This window comes from Drosophila serrata, unplaced genomic scaffold (genome assembly GCF_035046125.1).
Source record: "Drosophila serrata isolate PLE 108 unplaced genomic scaffold, ASM3504612v1 contig_21, whole genome shotgun sequence".
Lineage (NCBI taxonomy): Eukaryota > Metazoa > Arthropoda > Insecta > Diptera > Drosophilidae > Drosophila > Drosophila serrata.
In genome coordinates this window covers 32,188-49,144 of record NW_028256919.1, presented here as the reverse complement: position 1 = coordinate 49,144, position 16,957 = coordinate 32,188, and the positions used below count along the sequence as shown (strand labels likewise).

Sequence of the window (16,957 nt, the reverse complement as noted above, 5' to 3'; positions counted from 1 at the left end):
GTATCAAGTAGTCGTTTCCTAACTGTCGTGCGTCTCTTGGATTTGCCTTTAACGGCTCGACATCTCTAGTTCCCGCCAAACAAAGGGAAGACTCCTAGCCCGAGCCCGACAATTAGATGTTAAGCACTCTGTATGTATGTAGGTACGTTTTATTCTGTGGAAATGAACTTAACCTTAAATTTACATTTCATTAAACTCTCACACGCGCTTACCGCAGTGTGTCCTCCTACTTTTCGCACGACAATAAGAACGCCCAATTTTGGCGGTCAACTTAGCGTTAAAAAAATGCCCGTACACACTTGCGCCCAAAATCCATCAGTATTTTCTCGTCGACACTTAATATACTAACTGCGCCCATTGATTACAATACTCGATCGTCGACACCAACATTTTAATTGAAAACAATAAAATAAATAAAGTGTAGGCATTTGTCTTTAAGGTGGGGTGGTGTGTTGAAATGGGTTTTTTATGTGGATCGTCCATTTGAGGTTATAGTCCAAAAGGACGACGTCTATTCACAGAACTTACACGAAGAAAGAAAAAATATAATAAGAGAAAGTGTCCTATTGAGAAAACGCGCGAGGACACGAAGATCATTGGCATCAACGGAGAACTACAGTGATAATTAAAATTAAGATATTGGACCAATGACGACTATATGCCGATATTGCAATGCGTTGAAGTTCAAAAGAGAAATGGCGGGATTGTGCTGCGCAAGTGAAAAAGTTAAAGTGGCTTCATTACTTTTCAAATATAAAACAAATATAAAAAATATTTTTTCATTATTTTTGATCACCAAAAGAAATGTTACATAAAACGCCATTTGGAAGCAAAACGAAGTTCGCCAGGTTTCCTAGTATATATGTATACATATATTTCTTTTAATTTCATATCCACAGTCCCACATACTTTAGCACATACCACTTATTCAACATATGTAACCATCATATTCTACGAATTTTATAAACACTTAAATCCTATGCTACCCTAAAACTATGCATCATCATCAAATGATAACCAGACAGTCATAGGACACCACAACTTCACACGAGTCCCCAATAAAAACAATTTCATTGCCTATACATTCCCTCCTATTTGTCACTTTCACGCGCTCAAAGTTCTGACTCGCTAACTCGAAAACAAAATTAACAAATTTTAAAAAAGCACTTGTATCCAAAAGCGAATGCACTCGAATCCGAGATAAATTAAAGAATTAATTCACAACGCTCCAAAATTAAGCTCTGTCTTAGAATCTTCGAATTTCACCAAGAACCACAAAAGCTCGAGACCGAGGCTTGAACGTCAACTCTCCTAGTTCAATCCCTTCAGTACCAAAATTTCTTTCCTGTCCGATTCCTGGTGTCATTTTCTAAAAACAAAAACAAATCTCATGGGTTTCGGTAAGAGAACTCCGAAAGTAGGCAATAAAAAGTCTACCTGTGTTCGGATACTGCCAAACAATTAATTGTTGTATTCAAAGAGATTCGGAGCAGCGGTTCCGAAATTAGATTGAGGTGATGAAAAAAATTATTTAACGAAAATAAAATTAGTTGTTGAAATCGATTTTTTTCGCAGCTCTAATAACAGCTGAAGTATTCACAAGGGTTTTGCAATGTAATTTATTAAATATTGCTAAAGGGTAAGTGACTTATTTGTATTCAGTTAATAAATTCATTTCTAGAATTGGTGTGTGTAATTATGGAAAATATTGTCCATTTGATTCTAACATACATATGTGTATACATTATATTATTATTATAGATTGACTAGGCAACAGCCGGAAGGAAAGAGCCGTAACATACTGTTGGCTGATATGATACTTTTTTTTTAAGTCTAGTGTAGTTAGTTTAGGGCGAAGGCGAGGGCGCAATAAAGCTCTCTCGCGCTCTTCGCGAATTCGCCTCGCCTTTGCCAACCTTCGCATAAGCTAGGCTAAACTAAGAAATATAGATCACTCGCATAATTTGAATTCGAAGCATCGCATCATTTTCGTCCGTGCCAAATTCTTGCAACCAAGTCGGTCTAGTTAATAATTTTATTTTAATAAACTAATTAAAAAATTCATGGCTCCCCCGGGTGGACAAGAATATGATTGGCAACATATAAAAAAAACCAAAATAACAGTGACAGTGACACAGATATACATGTGTTTATATACATATATATATAAAATATATATGTCGGCGGCAAGGGTATGTTGGTCGGCGGCAAGGGTATGTTATCCATGTTAACACTTTTGATAATTGACGCAGCTGCACAGCGAGTTCCGATCGGTTCGAATACCCAAGTTCCACTAACTGACCATTTCAGCATACGCGCTCCCGTCATAAACTCACTCAAGTCGAGCGTATGCAGCCATCTCTGTTTTACTCAAGACTCTTGGTATCTTACCATCGAACCTCACTCAGCAGCAGAGCGTCTCTGCCTCTGCTGCCGTGCTTTCGCTCAATATCAGCTAGTAAAGCAGAAGCAGGGAATTCCCCGAATTCCCAATTTACCAGAATGCTACATTTACTAGGAATCACACTGCGACACGGCCTTCCTGACCTATCACACGTCCTCGTGTGCTACATCCACCACCCATGTCCAAATCACATACCAGACTCTTTTAATTGTGGTATCTCTTAGTTTTAATAACATAACTTTCTCTAACAATTTACAAACTTACAGAGCCGCTTACACAAGCATTAACTGACAATTTTTCTTATCTAGGAAACACAATTTCCTTTCGTTTACAAACATAATACGTTCGCTTATTAATTAATGATTTTAGTTCATATCGATCGCCGTCTAAAACTTTGATCACTGCCCACCTAAACGCCCTTGGTATTACCGGCAAGCACCTTGTTTTACCATTCCTCTGTATTTTCCTATGCAATATACCCTTTCTTAATTCAAATGTTTTATTTAAATTTTCCGGTAACTCGTTATTGCGTAATTTGGATGAAATATTGATTATTTCAAGATCGTCCTGCTGTTCGGACACCAACCAATTGTCGGTCACTTCAGTAAGATTAATACGCTTCTCAATTATTTTATCCACACACTTATTTCCTTCTGACAGTGGATTTCGGGAAAGGAAATCGACATGCGCCATTCGCTCCCCTTTTCTATATTCAAGATCGAAATCAAATGACTGTAAAACCCCCACCATCTATGCACTCTTGGTGTTAATTCCATTTTGGTGCGACTGGCCTTTAAAGAGTTACAATCAGTGTAAACGACAAATTTACGACCTTGTAAATAATGCCTAAAATGCTTCATAGCATTGACAACTGCTAAAGTTTCGAGTTCGTACGAGTGGTATTTTGCTTCTGCCGGAGAAGTACATTTGCTATAATACTCCACTACATAGGATTTATTTTCGATTTTATGTAACAATATCGCCCCGTAACCAATGGAGCTGGCATCTGTGTGCAATTCTATTGGATATTGTGGATCAAATATAGTTAATACTGGGGCCTGTGTCAATACACCTATTATTTTCAAACGTATTTGTTCATGTTCTGGCAACCAGACAAAATTAGCATTATTTTTTGAAGTAAGCGTAAACAATGGTTTTAATATTTCGGAAAATTTGGGAATGAATTGTCGAAAGTAAGAAGCTAAACCAATAAACTGTCGTAATTGAGTAACAGTTTCCGGAGGTGGCAACCCTATCAATGCCTTGATCTTTTGTGCATTTGGCCGAATTTCTCCATTCGTTATTTCAAACCCAAGGTACTCGATTTTAGTTTTAAGAAACGCACATTTCGTTATATTAAATGAAAATCTGGCTTTACTTAAGGTGTCCAACACTATCTCTAGTCGTTCTAACGCTTTATCTTTTGTTTTAGCTACTACCATAACATCGTCAATGTAAACAATTGCGAATGTGTGTACCAACGGACCCAGGGCCTTTATTATTGCACGCTGAAACACAGAAGGTGCTTTCTTCAGACCAAAGGTGTAACGAAGGCCGTTCGCTCAATTGAATCTGGGTGTACAGGGATTTGGTAAAATCCACTTGCCATATCTATACACGAAAAGTACCTTGCACCACGAAGACGAGCTATTTGATCCGAAATAAGATAGCAAAGGATATTTATCGGCAATTGTATTGTCGTTTAAAACGCAGTAATCTGACGATCTGTGCCATTTTTCTTCTTAACCAGCATCATGGGACTAGCAAATGGTGAGCAGCTGGGACGAATAATTTTTGATGTAAGCAATTCATCAATTTTGCACCGAACGTGCTTCCTCTCATCTTCGCTAAGCCTATAAGGTCGGCGTTGCACAGTCTTTTGTGGATCTATTAGCCTAATTTCTAATTGACCTGTCGTCACACGAGTCATTGGAATTCCGTCAATAAACCTATCAGAGTGACATCTCAACATATTGTTTAATATCGTCTTATCGGAATCGTTTAAATTGGTATCAGAATTTATGATTTCTTCATACTTCACTAGGCTCAGAACATTTACTCTTTTTGTCTTATCAAAGCAAAATTTATCTGCATCAATTGATACACCAAAGCCCAGGCTTAAAACTTCACGGCCAATCAACACGTCATGCTTCAAATATTTGTCCATAACTACATGTAATAAAACTTCTAAACAATATTGTTCAATATTAATATTACTCAGAATTGGCAATGTGCTACAAATTGAATCGTTACTTATGCCATTTAAAGTTACAATATTGTTAAATCGTTTTCCGGTGAATTTATCCGCAACACTCTCCTTGACCAGTGAACATTCGGCTCCAGAATCAAAACAATATGAAATAGACTCACCGGATAAGGTAATTGTTCCACTTGGTGGAGCTACGGTACAAACGTCAATTCGCCTCTCGTAGCTCTAGCTGTTTCCACCAGTAAGATTTTTGGGGCATACAGAAGCCACATGTCCGTTTTCATCGCACTTAAAACATTTAATTTTTGATCGATCCTTCACTCCGGCCGTGCTGCTCACGCTATAACTCCTTTCTGTTGGGGTTGATGCTTTCTCCATTCGACAGCGGCATTCTGCATATTTGTGGCCAGCCTTTCCACAAAAATGGCACTTCACCTGCAACTGCATTCTTATTTTCTTCTTATCCGGACCCGTCGAATATCCATCCTCCTCGTGGATACGCTTCTTGAAAGCGTAAGCCTGTAGCTGTTGCTGCAGCTCATTACGAGTCGTCACATTCGTTGTAAACAGCCAACGCAACAAATTATTGTCAATTTGAGCCATGTGAGCTAACGCTACTGATACCGCAATCTCCTCCAAATTCTTTGCCTTCCACTTAGAGAGCAATAGGGTGACAATGCGACTGCCGTACTCAGCGAAACTCTCTCCAGTTTTGGGACGTCCGTTCAAAATGTTCATCAGTATGGCAGAAGTTGTCTCAATGCCCACGAAACGTTGGATGAAGAGTTCCTTAAACTGCGGCCATGTGATGCCAGCGAAGCATATTTGGGACAGCCATTGCGATGCACTGCCTTCTAATGATTTGCTTAACGCAATCACAAGCGTACTGCCTTCGAGAGCATTATCCGCAAAAATTAAGTCCACTGTAGTACACCAAGCTGATGCATCTGCTCCAGCTGTGTCAGGGCAAAACTTGGGTAGAGTGACGTGGATTGCTCTCCCGTCTATTGCCGGTGCTCTTGGTGCCTGCATGGATTTTATTATTTCCATTAAATTCCGATTTTGTTCTTCTAAGGCTGCCCTATATAGACTAGAGCTGTCCTCTTTTAGCGGAGCCAATCCCACTTCTGATGTCGGCGGCAAGGGTATGTTGGTCGGCGGCAAGGGTATGTTATCCATGTTAACACTTTTGATAATTGACGCAGCTGCACAGCGAGTTCCGATCGGTTCGAATACCCAAGTTCCACTAACTGACCATTTCAGCATACGCGCTCACGTCATAAACTCACTCAAGTTGTGCCGGTGCAGTCGTTGCTGTTGTTGGGCTCTCTTAGTTTGGCGCGTTTAGATTACCGGACCGCCAAGTGACGCGCTACCCTGTTTTGTCGGGTATACTCTTTTTCGGTCATTTGATTGGCGGACCGCCAAGTGACGCGCTACCCTGTATTTGTCGGGTATACACTTTTGGCGTCATTTGCACCCACTATTAATATTGATACTACTGATACTGATACTGATACTGATACTGATACTGATAAATTATTGTCATCAGAAAAAATATTTAATAAACTTTTCGAACAAAATAAAAATATTAATTTGTAATATTAATTAATTAATTATTAATATTAAATATTTATTAAATTAAAAAGAATATTTATATATATTGAGTGTTTATTTGATATTATTTTGATATTATTTATATTTGATTCGAAAGCTATAACTAATACTTTCATCGTCTTTCTGATTTAAACAATAATTTTCGGCCATTATTATCATTCTTGGGAAAATTAATTTAATTAACTCGTCAAAATGAGCCAGGATACAAAAAATAAATCTCTTTTGGAGGAGTTAAAAATCAAGCTCCAAAGTAGGGTCAGAACCATTCGCCGATTAAACGAGCGGCTGGAACAGGGTTCGATTCCGATTTTAGAAGAAGAATTGAAATGTCGACTCGAAAACTTAAATGCTTCAAGTAACAAGGCAAATCAAATACAAGAACAGATAGAAGAAATAGATAGTGGCGATGAATATGGCGACGAGTTGGAAGAACTTAGCATCGTGACCTAGGCAAAATTATTGTCATTATTATCTGCCATTAGGACAGCAGCCATAACCATTTAACCATTTAATTTCATGTCTCTCTGGTGAAGCTTTAGGAACAATTAAAGCTTACCAAGTCACCGAGAGTAATTACGAAAAGGCGATGGCCAGTTTGAAAAAGGTTTACGACAACGAATGCCTCATCTGTATGAATAATATTTCAACATTGTTTAGTCTTCCAAAAATATCGCATCAATCCGCATCCTCCTTGAGAAATCTTATCGACACTGTTTCGTCGATTTACGGTTCTCTGCTATCGATAGGAGATGATACAAAAATTTCGAACGCAATGTTGATATATTTGGTATTAAATAGAGTCGACCCAGTGACTAAACAAAAATGGGAGGAACAGCTCGATTATGAGACATTGCCACTTTGGTCCGATTGTGACAAGATGTTAAATCGCCGATACCAGCATTTATCGGCTGAAGAATCGGCAAAACCAAAGCTGGAAAAATTACCGTCAAGCAAACCACATAATCGAAGCTCATTTTCGTGTTCATCCTCCAAGTTTGTTAAGTCAGCCTCCTTATGCATCAATTGTCTGCGAAAAGGCCATACTGTGTCAAAATGCAAAGGAAAAAAGTGTAGAGCTTGTGACCGCTCACATCACATTCTGCTCCACAGGTACACAGTGCCTGATAAAAGTTTAGCGTTGCCACCCCTTCAAGAGAATATTTCTCCTCCCTTTAACCAAGAGCAGCCTTCCACGTCACATGTTATGCATGCTACGTCATTGGACAGGGTGATCTTGGCTACGTCAATCGTCAAAAGCGGCGAATACGTTTTAGCCCGAGCACTTCTAGACTCTGGGTCTCAAACAAATTTTGTAACAGAAAAATTAGCTAACCGCTTACAGATTCGTAGAGAGGAGTCGTGTATCAACTTACTTGGTATTGGCGAATCCAATTCTCAAGTCAAGAAAAAGATACACACCGTGGTGAAGTCACGAATCAATGGGAGTGAGTTCTCGTTCGATTTCTGGATCTTGAAATCGATCACCGGTTATCATCCCGATCAATCGGTCAACGTCAACGATTGGAAGATCCCAAAGAACCTCCCATTAGCAGACCCCTACTTTTACAAGTCCCAAAAAATTGATATGCTAATCGGAGCCGAATCATTTTTCGAATTGCTAGCTGTTGGTCAAATTAAACAAGGTCCTGACTATACAACTCTTCAAAAGACCCTTCTTGGTTGGGTTGTCTCGGGGAGATATAAATCTGCAGTCCCGAAGCAAGTTGTGAATAGTTTCAGTTGTAGAGAAGAATCGTTAGTGTCGATCGACACCACGCTACAGAAATTTTGGTCACTGGAGGAAATGCCAAATCCAGAGAAAATTCTGTCGCCTGAGCACAAGTTATGTGAAGAGTACAACAGGAAGACTACTCAGGTATTGCCATCAGGTCGGTTTGAAGTAAGGCTGCCGTTTAAATCTGACCCTAAGGGGTTAGGCAATTCTTTTGAAGTTGCAAAACGGCGGTTTTTGTCGCTTGAGAGAAGGTTGTCTCGAGATCCTGACATAAAGGCCATGTACTTGGAATTTATGGAAGAATATCTCGCCTTAGGTCATATGTCGCCTACAGACAACAAAATTCCTTCCACTCCACATTATGTCATTCCCCATCAATGTGTGTTGAGGCCCCAGAGTACGTCAACAAAGTTGCGCGTTGTTTTCGATGCATCGTGCAAAACATCGACTCAGGTGGCCTTAAATGACGTCTTGATGGTGGGACCGACAATCCAAGAAGAGTTGTACTCCACTCTACTCCGCTTCCGGCTGCACAGGTATGCCCTGACTGCCGATGTAAAAAAGATGTATCGCCAAGTGATGGTTAACGAAGCGGATAGGCAGTTTCAACTCATAGTGTGGAAAAGAGACCCATCTGAATCCTTGAGATTATACAAGCTCAACACCGTTACATATGGTACTGGACCAGCCCCTTGTCTTGCTATTCGGTGTTTAAAAAGGTTGAGTGAATCTGCGAAACTTTCATTCCCTAGAGCTGCCGACGTAATTGGATCCGATTTTTACGTCGATGACATGCTAACTGGTGCTGCATGCGTAGAGGAGCTACGGACAATCAAGTCTGAAGTGTCTCAGGTTCTTCAAACAGCAGGTTTTGAATTGACAAAGCGGTTTTCAAACTCACCTGAGGTCACTGCATCTGAGAGCACAGTTAAGTCGATACCTATCTCGGACTCAGAGTCAACTAAGGCGTTAGGAATATCTTGGTTGCCTAGCGAAGATGCCTTCAAATTTAAAATTGACGATTCTGTCATGGGTGTCCGAGCGACAAAACGGAACGTTTTATCGGTAACATCCAAGCTGTTTGACCCCCTCGGCTTATTTAGTCCCATCGTAATAAAAGGAAAGATCCTATTGCAGGAACTGTGGCTTAAGAAGTTAGACTGGGATGAGTCAATTCCGCTGAATTTAGAAACTGCATGGAATATGCTAAAAAAACACCTTGACTCAATTGGATAAGATAGCTATTCCTCGGTTTGTGCATATTGATCCGATGTCACCGGTGCAATTACATGCCTTTGCCGACGCATCCATGAGAGCCTATGGAGCTTGCGTCTACATTCGTAGCAAATCTGCTGAAGGTTACAAATTATCGTTGTTGACTTCAAAGTCGAAAGTAGCGCCGCTCAAGACAAAAACGCTCCCAAGGCTTGAGTTATGTGCCGCTCACCTTCTCGCAGATCTCTGCCAGAGAATAAATGTCCCTAATAAATGTCCCTATCGAGCGAATCGTTTACTGGTCGGATTCGGAAGTCACTCTCCATTGGATCCGATCCCATCCATCGTCGTTGTCGACATTCGTTTCGAACAGGGTTGCGGAGATTCAAGAATGGTCAGGACAGGCTACATGGCAGCATGTTCCAAGGAAGCAGAACCCAGCAGATATAGTGTCTAGAGGTTGTGACGTCGATGAAATTGGACAGTCGATCTGGTTCACGGGGCCCCAATTTCTGAAGGACGAGGAGGAGAACTGCGGCAGGAATCAAGAAAGACTGTGGTCGGACTGACCGCTGCGGTGCAAACTTCCGATTTGCTAGACGTCATCGAGGGATTCTCGTCACAACTGAAACTGCTGAGAGTGTTCGCTTATATGTTCCGCTTTATAAGAAAATGTAAAGGCAAGAGTATAGTTTTCGAAAAAACTCTGTCACCGACTGAATATACTGAAGCATCTATCAAGTAGAAATAGTACAAATTCGTAAAGGTTCCAAGGTCGGCCCAAGTCTTCAGCGATTGAACCCATTCATCCATGAAGACGCCGGCAATTTTTCATTGTTGCGAGTTGGGGGGCGACTAGCAAACGCTCCTATATCTTACGATGCCAAGTTTCCCTTGCTGTTGACGAAACGCTCCCAATTTGTGCAGAGCTACGTCCGGCATCTGCACCACACAAATTTTCATGTCGCTCCTCGAGCACTTGTGAGCATCCTACGACAGCGTATTTGGACCATAAACGCTCAGGAACTCTGCAGTCAGACAGTTCGATCGTGTGTGCGGTGTTTAAAATACAAGCCCCGACTGATGACTCAAATTATGGGAAATCTTCCCGCAGAAAGACTTCGTGCTCTTCACCCATTTGAAATATGTGGCATTGATTTTTGTGGCCCTGTTTATACGACATTGAAAATCCGAGGAAGGCCCCCATATAAGTCCTACATAGCCATATTTGTTTGTTTTGCGTCCAAGGCGGTTCATTAAGAAATTGTTTCAGACCTAAGTACTGACTCTTTTTTATTGGCTTTTCAAAGGTTTATTGGTCGCCGAGGATGTCCCCAGACCGTGCATTGCGACAACGCGACGAACTTCGTCGGAGCGAGTCGCCACTTCCAGGCTCTTCGCGAGAGGCTCGAGGAGCAGGCGGACGCGATTCGCGAATTCGTATCAAAAAGCGGATGCGAATTCGCGTTCACACCCCCTCGGGATCCGCACATGGGCGGACTATGGGAGGCAGGTGTGAAAACTGCCAAGCACCTACTCCTACGAGCGGTGGGCAGCGCACTCCTCAACGCAGAAGAGCTGGGGACAGTCCTCGTCGGAATCGAGGCCATCATGAACTCACGGCCCCTCGGAGCTCTCAGCCAGGACCCAAGCGACGGAGAGACACTCACTCCCGGACACCTGCTGACAGGCGGGCCCCTCGTCGCAGCACCAGCACTGCGGATCCCGGACCAAGCGGGTCTCAGCTGCTTGCGGAGATGGCGGCTTGCCTCGTCAGCCAAGCAAACGTTTTGGCGGCGATGGTCCCGGGAGTATGTGCTGGGCCTCCAAATCCGAGGCAAGTGGCACCACGAGCAGGACAATGTAAAGGAGGGACAGCTCGTCATCGTGGCAGAGGACAACCTGCCGCCTCAACAGTGGCTACTTGGGCGGATTGTCGCGACGCACGCAGGGCCTCCCCTGTCAGGGTCGTCGATCTTAGACGGAGCGATGGAGCCATATTCCGGAGGGCGATTCACAAGCTGGCGCCGCTTCCAGGATGTTGAAGCCGTGGAGGCGTTCAACGGGGCCGGTGTTGGCTGATATGATAATTTTTTTTTAAGTCTAGTGTATTTAGTTTAGGGCGATGGCGAGATCGCAATAAAGCTCGCGGCTTAACTAAGAAATATAGATCACTCGCATAATTTGAATTCGAAGCATCGCATCATTTTCGTCCGTGCCAAATTCTTGCCACCAAGTCGGTCTAGATAATAATTTTATTTTAATAATCCAATTAAAAAGTGCACATACGTTTAGGGGAAATGCAAGAAGTTATGCTAAGAAAAATTGTGGTAATCATTGAACAAATTATAAAGTTTTTTAAATGAATAAATAAGTATATAGAAGACTAACTACAAACTTTCAGTCAGATAGCTTCAAAACTGAGAGACTAGTTTGCGTAGACACGGACAGGCGAACGAAAAAACGGATATGTCTAGATCGACTCGGCTGTTGATGCAGGTCAAGAATATATATACTTTATATGGTCGACGATGACTTCTTCCATTTAAAATCTGGATTGGTCTCCGAGTAAACGCCTTTCACATTTATATCGATGTAATCAACATTATTTACACGACAACATATTTACTAGAGGTGCAGAAACATCGACGTTTGCTTGCATTGATGTTTGTGACTACTTTCATGAAAACTATCAACTTATCAATTAATAATTGATGTTTAAAAAAGAAAAAGATTTTTTATGTCATATTATCAAAATGGTTTTTATTTTGAAATACGAGTTTTCCAAATGTTGCAGCCTTCAGGCAGGAGAAACCGGGCACACATAGATACTGCTTTGCGGTAGATTTAAAGGCACTCATATTATCACGACACATCTTAAACATAATAATAGTTCGTTTTTTCATCCTCGTTGGTTACGCCTTCGACGGATTTGTATGAATGCAATTCTCCAACGTAATAAATTTGAATAATGGAATTCAAACTATCGATCGTATTGCTTGTTCACTACCCACTCAATCAAGATTTTTATAATTTAGGGCACTGCCGGGGAAAACTTTGTTGATGAGTTTCTCCTTTAATTACGTATATTCGCAAAAAGAAAGATATCAATCTAGTCGAAGCATTAAAAGGAATATTGCCATTGCCAAGCGCCAACAGTTGTCTTGAGAATTCAGCAGTAGAGGCGTCACTCTTTAAAGTGACTCTCGAAGTTTGTATTCAACTTCAATTTCTTGACTTGAAAACACAAAGAGGACAATTTCAGGCACGCATTTACTTCATCGGTAGCCGTAAATTTTAGGATGACGGGAAGTGTTTATCAAAGCCCCACCAAATAATCTTGAATTACCTCTTAAAATCTTCATTGATCGGGCAGTGTTTTCAAAGCTCATTTATGTGCCACTTTAAATTCTCGCATCAATTTTGCTGTCGCCGAATTTTTGGATGTTGTGCACGTTGGACTTCTACCGAAACAAGTTTCAAGACCACCTTCAATGCGGAATGTGCAGTTTGACAGCTTTCCAATAAAGTGAAAGCAATGGCATAATGCAAGAGCCAACTCTATTTGTAATCTTGACTGAATAGTTGCCAGAATCAGAGGGATTCAAGTCAAAATTTACAAGTTAACTTCTTCTAGTAATATTTCATCTATTATAAGGTAGCGTACTTGCAAGGCGAACCTGTCCATGTTGGTTACGTCATAAGGCTTTTTATTCGGTACGTGTACGCCGTAAAATATTTGATCGACTAATAGCACGCATTATTAAAAAAAAAAAAAAACTCTCACAAAGCTGACTTAGATAATTGAGCTCTCTAAAGTTACTGTATACGTTAACAGTGTGTTGTCAAAATCTGTTAAGGCCCTAAAGAATTTTAAAAAAGGTTTACCAACATTTATTAGCAACCAACACATTCGCTGGCAGTTTTCAAACAACCAAAAAAAAATTTCATGCAAATCGGTTCAGACGTTCTGAACTGATGAGAAAGTACCAAAAATTATATGAAAATCTGGAAAAAAATAAATAATAAATAAAATTCTCAATGACGTTAAGGTCAGGAGACTAGGCAGGTGTATCTATTAAGTTTGGGTAATTCCATTGCATCCAGGTCTGTAAAATCTGATTTTTGCTTTGGGTCATTATCCTGGTAAAATTGGTAGTTCTTCTCTATGGTCAATTTCTTGGCTTCATGGTAAAAATTATCCTTCAACTATTGAAGGTACTTATGTTTGTGCATAGTTCCTTCGATTAACGCCAACATTCCAACTCCGGATACCGCCATGCATCCCCAAGCCATGATTCTATCGCCACCATGCTTGACCGTAGGTATTAAATTCTTATTGTGCAGCTCTGTAATTAGTTGACACCAAGAATACTGCATTCCACCCTTCCCAATTTTGGCCAAATATGTTAATCTTGGTCTATGAAAATAACATCATTCCAGATCGATAACGGATGAGTTACATGGTCGTTGGAAAATTTAAGCCTGCGCTTCTGATTCTTCGGCCTAATAAAAGGCCTTTTGCGGGCTACTTGGCCATTAAAGTTGTGTTTCCGCAAGTCGCGGCGGACGACACCTTTTCCCATTTCATGCTCAATATCTACTGTATGTTTTGGTGCCCAATTTTGGCGATGAATTAATTTATTTAATTAATTTTTGGGTATAATTCGCCTTTTCTCCATACCTGTAAAAGTTTTATTCTGAGCATTTGGCCTTTATCTGCTAATAGATTTTCTCGGTTGAAGCATTGGATGATATATTGAACAGGAATAGAGCTCACGTTTACTATTTCAGCAAAATTAAGTTTAGTTTTTTCATTTTTGATGTGATTTAGGACCAATTTGCTTTGCTCCATGGGTGTACGCGTGCTTATTTTGGTAAATCAAAGAAAACTTTTTTTTAGTGTAATCAAACGCCAAAAAGTTATAAATATATAAGTTGATATCTTCTCCAATGGATTGCAACAAGAAAAAGTTATTTAAGATTAACAAATTACAAATTTAGTGTACTTAAAGTTCTTGCACGAAATAAGCTGTGACATGAAAAAATTCGGTATTTTTAGTTTTTTTTTAGATTTAGGAGTTAACTAATGGTATTTAAAAATAATAAAGTATCTAAATTAATAAATAACTCCTACTAAACAAAACTGCATTTACATTTTTTGTATATCTCGTTCCGTTTGTTAGTTATAAGAGTTTGAATTTAAATTTAAAAAATGTTGCATCATCAGAGGCGAGCGAGGGTGGCTCGCCTTTCCGAGCGTCGCGGGCGTATACATATGAACATGAAAAGCGACGAAAAGTCCGCTTCGGACCTCTTGAGAGGGGTAAAACCCCACTCCATCTCCGAAATCGACGAAGATGAGTTGCTGCGCTCGTATGACGAGACTCTAACTCCGTAAAGTTCGAAAGGCAGTGCTAAGGCAAGCACTCCCCAAGCTGCACAACAAATAATAAACTCCGCCAAGACGAGCCACGTCAAGGTGAGAGGGGTAGCCATTCGAAGTCGCAGGCCAGCAAGCCCGGTCGAGGAGTTAGAGAGGTACGGGGAGAAGCACTCAGAAGCTTTCTTGCCCACGCAGCCGAAGCTCAACAGCTCGCATGAAGTAAGCGAGAGCGCCCCGAAGAGAGCGAAGAACCAGAAGGGGCCCGGAGAGCCACATCCTTCGTCATTGAGATGGCTAGAGAAAGTCTTGCCATAGCAGTGGTGGACGAGCTCAATGACGATGGGCGCCTGCTGATGGAGAAATGGGAGGAGGTCGAGACCAGACTATCTGAGATTGTAACTGACAAATTACTATTAAAGCCATCTGGTCCGACACTTTTGACTCTTCAGACATGATTAGAGGGCACCGGGTGATCAGTTGCGACGACGAGTCATTGAGGGACTTTCTGGCAAAGCGCGTTGCTAAAATTAGCAACGCATGGAAAGGCACTAGCATGAAGCTAGTCCCTGCCAATGATATCCCAGGGAGACACCGGGCTCGCAGCTGGTTGCCAAAGGGGCAATCAAACCATGAAAGGGTGCTCAAGACTCTGCGGGCACAGAATCCAGGGGTCCTTATGGAGGACTGGGCTATCCTCAAGGCGGAGCGGGAGATGAAGACAGGCCAGCCATTCTTGCTCCTTATCAACCAGCGATGCCTAGATCAAGTGTCAGAATAAGACCACAAGGTTCGGTATGGCATTAGAAAGGCGAAGATTAGGGATTTTCTAGCCAAGACGGACGATGTTCTCGAAGACGAAGTCGACGACACCAACAAGCTGTTGGACGACTTAGCTATCGATGACGATACCCCTAACACCACCCCGCAATAATGCCGACTGTGATGCAGATAAACCTGAAGTGTAGCTCGCACGCTTCAACAAATCCTGCAGTCCTTCTCCGAGAGAAGGACATCGACATCGTCCTAATAAAAGATCTATGGTCTAGGGATGGCTCTAAAAGGATATAAAATTATATACACCAACTCAACAGGTAGGCGGCGGGCGGGTATAATTACCAAAAACAACCTTAACGCACTTCTATATCCCAACCTTTGCAACTCAAATCTAGCATTGGTCAGGTTTGAAGCATAAAATGGGACAGCCATACTCATAGCTTCCGGCTACATGGCCCACAACGCTAGGGGAAGTAAGGAAACAAACGATAGGGATGTCTTTTTTCGCACTATATGTTATATATGTTATATTATATGTTGTGACGTTACTATTTGTACAAGGGCGACACACCCACCTTCATTTTTCCAAGTACGGAAAAATATCAATGCTGGAAAGAGGTCCTAGATATTACTCTCAGAGTAGACCACAGCAATTACAAGGAAGGAATATGGAGGGTCTCGACACATCACTCATTTTCAGACCATAGGTACATATTCTTCGAAATCTCGATACCGACACATGGGACAGCGATACGGGAAAATTTTTCAGTCTAAGGCGAGAAACAGAAGAACAAAGGTTCGGTCTACCCCAGAAGGAATCGACAAGGATGTCGAGGACTTCAGTAACATTCTAAAAAACGCGTACAAGGAGTTATGCAGACTCACGTACTCAAAGAAAAAATACCCACAATGGTCGAACAAAGATTTAAGAGTACTCAGGAAAAAGGTTAGGAAGGCCTTTAATACAAGCTACGAGGCCAAGGATTGGCGACCGTACATGGAGATACAGAAAGAAAACGAATTATCTTGGAGCACATACTGCGAATCGCTAGAAGGAATAAAAGACACGGCTAGGCTGAGCAAGATACTAGCAACAGGGCGAACTAGCCCTACTCTTATAAACAGGCCTGACGGAACAGGGACGACTTCAGCTGAAGAGTCACTAGAAACTCTACAGGACAAACACTTTCAAGGAAACCAGATAGAAGAATCTGGAACAGCGGAAAGGCATAGAACAGACCAACAAATATGAGTGGAATAGATAAATAGGAAAGGATCCATTGGGCGATCGACTCCTTCGACAAGTACAAAAGTCCGGACGGAATTATACCAGCAATGCTACAAAAAACAAAAACATACATGGATAGGTGGCTACAACAATTTTCAAAGCATGTATAAAATAGCACAAATACCACAAACAAGAGAAGGTTTCATACCCAAGCCAGGAAGAGCACATCCAAGCCAAGGATTACAGGCCGATTAGCCTGACCTCATTCCTCATGAAAACATTGGAACGAATACTAGATATCCACATCAGAAGTAGAAGCCTTTTCGACACACAACATGCATACAAGAATAGCCAGATCCACAGAGACCGCACTACATGAAGTGATACGA

The 16,957-nt window shown here is 41.4% G+C and overlaps 2 protein-coding genes across 4 annotated transcripts in view; one reads left to right on the top strand and one right to left on the bottom strand.

The window, feature by feature from the left end:
• Nipped-B (Nipped-B cohesin loading factor) overlaps window positions 1-16,957 on the bottom strand; it is a 57,319-nt gene that overhangs the window by 26,122 nt on the left and 14,240 nt on the right. The gene's annotated exons all lie outside the window — the stretch shown is intronic.
• LOC147645084 (uncharacterized) lies at window positions 10,672-11,319 on the top strand. Its single transcript, XM_086829100.1, has one exon. It carries the CDS (start codon window positions 10,672-10,674, stop codon window positions 11,260-11,262), a length of 591 nt encoding a protein of 196 aa, XP_086685226.1. The 3' UTR covers window positions 11,263-11,319.

Excerpts from the sequence above, each read along its gene's own strand:
- LOC147645084 (XM_086829100.1), top strand. The coding sequence starts at position 10,672 with ATGGGCGGACTATGGGAGGCAGGTGTGAAAACTGCCAAGCACCTACTC.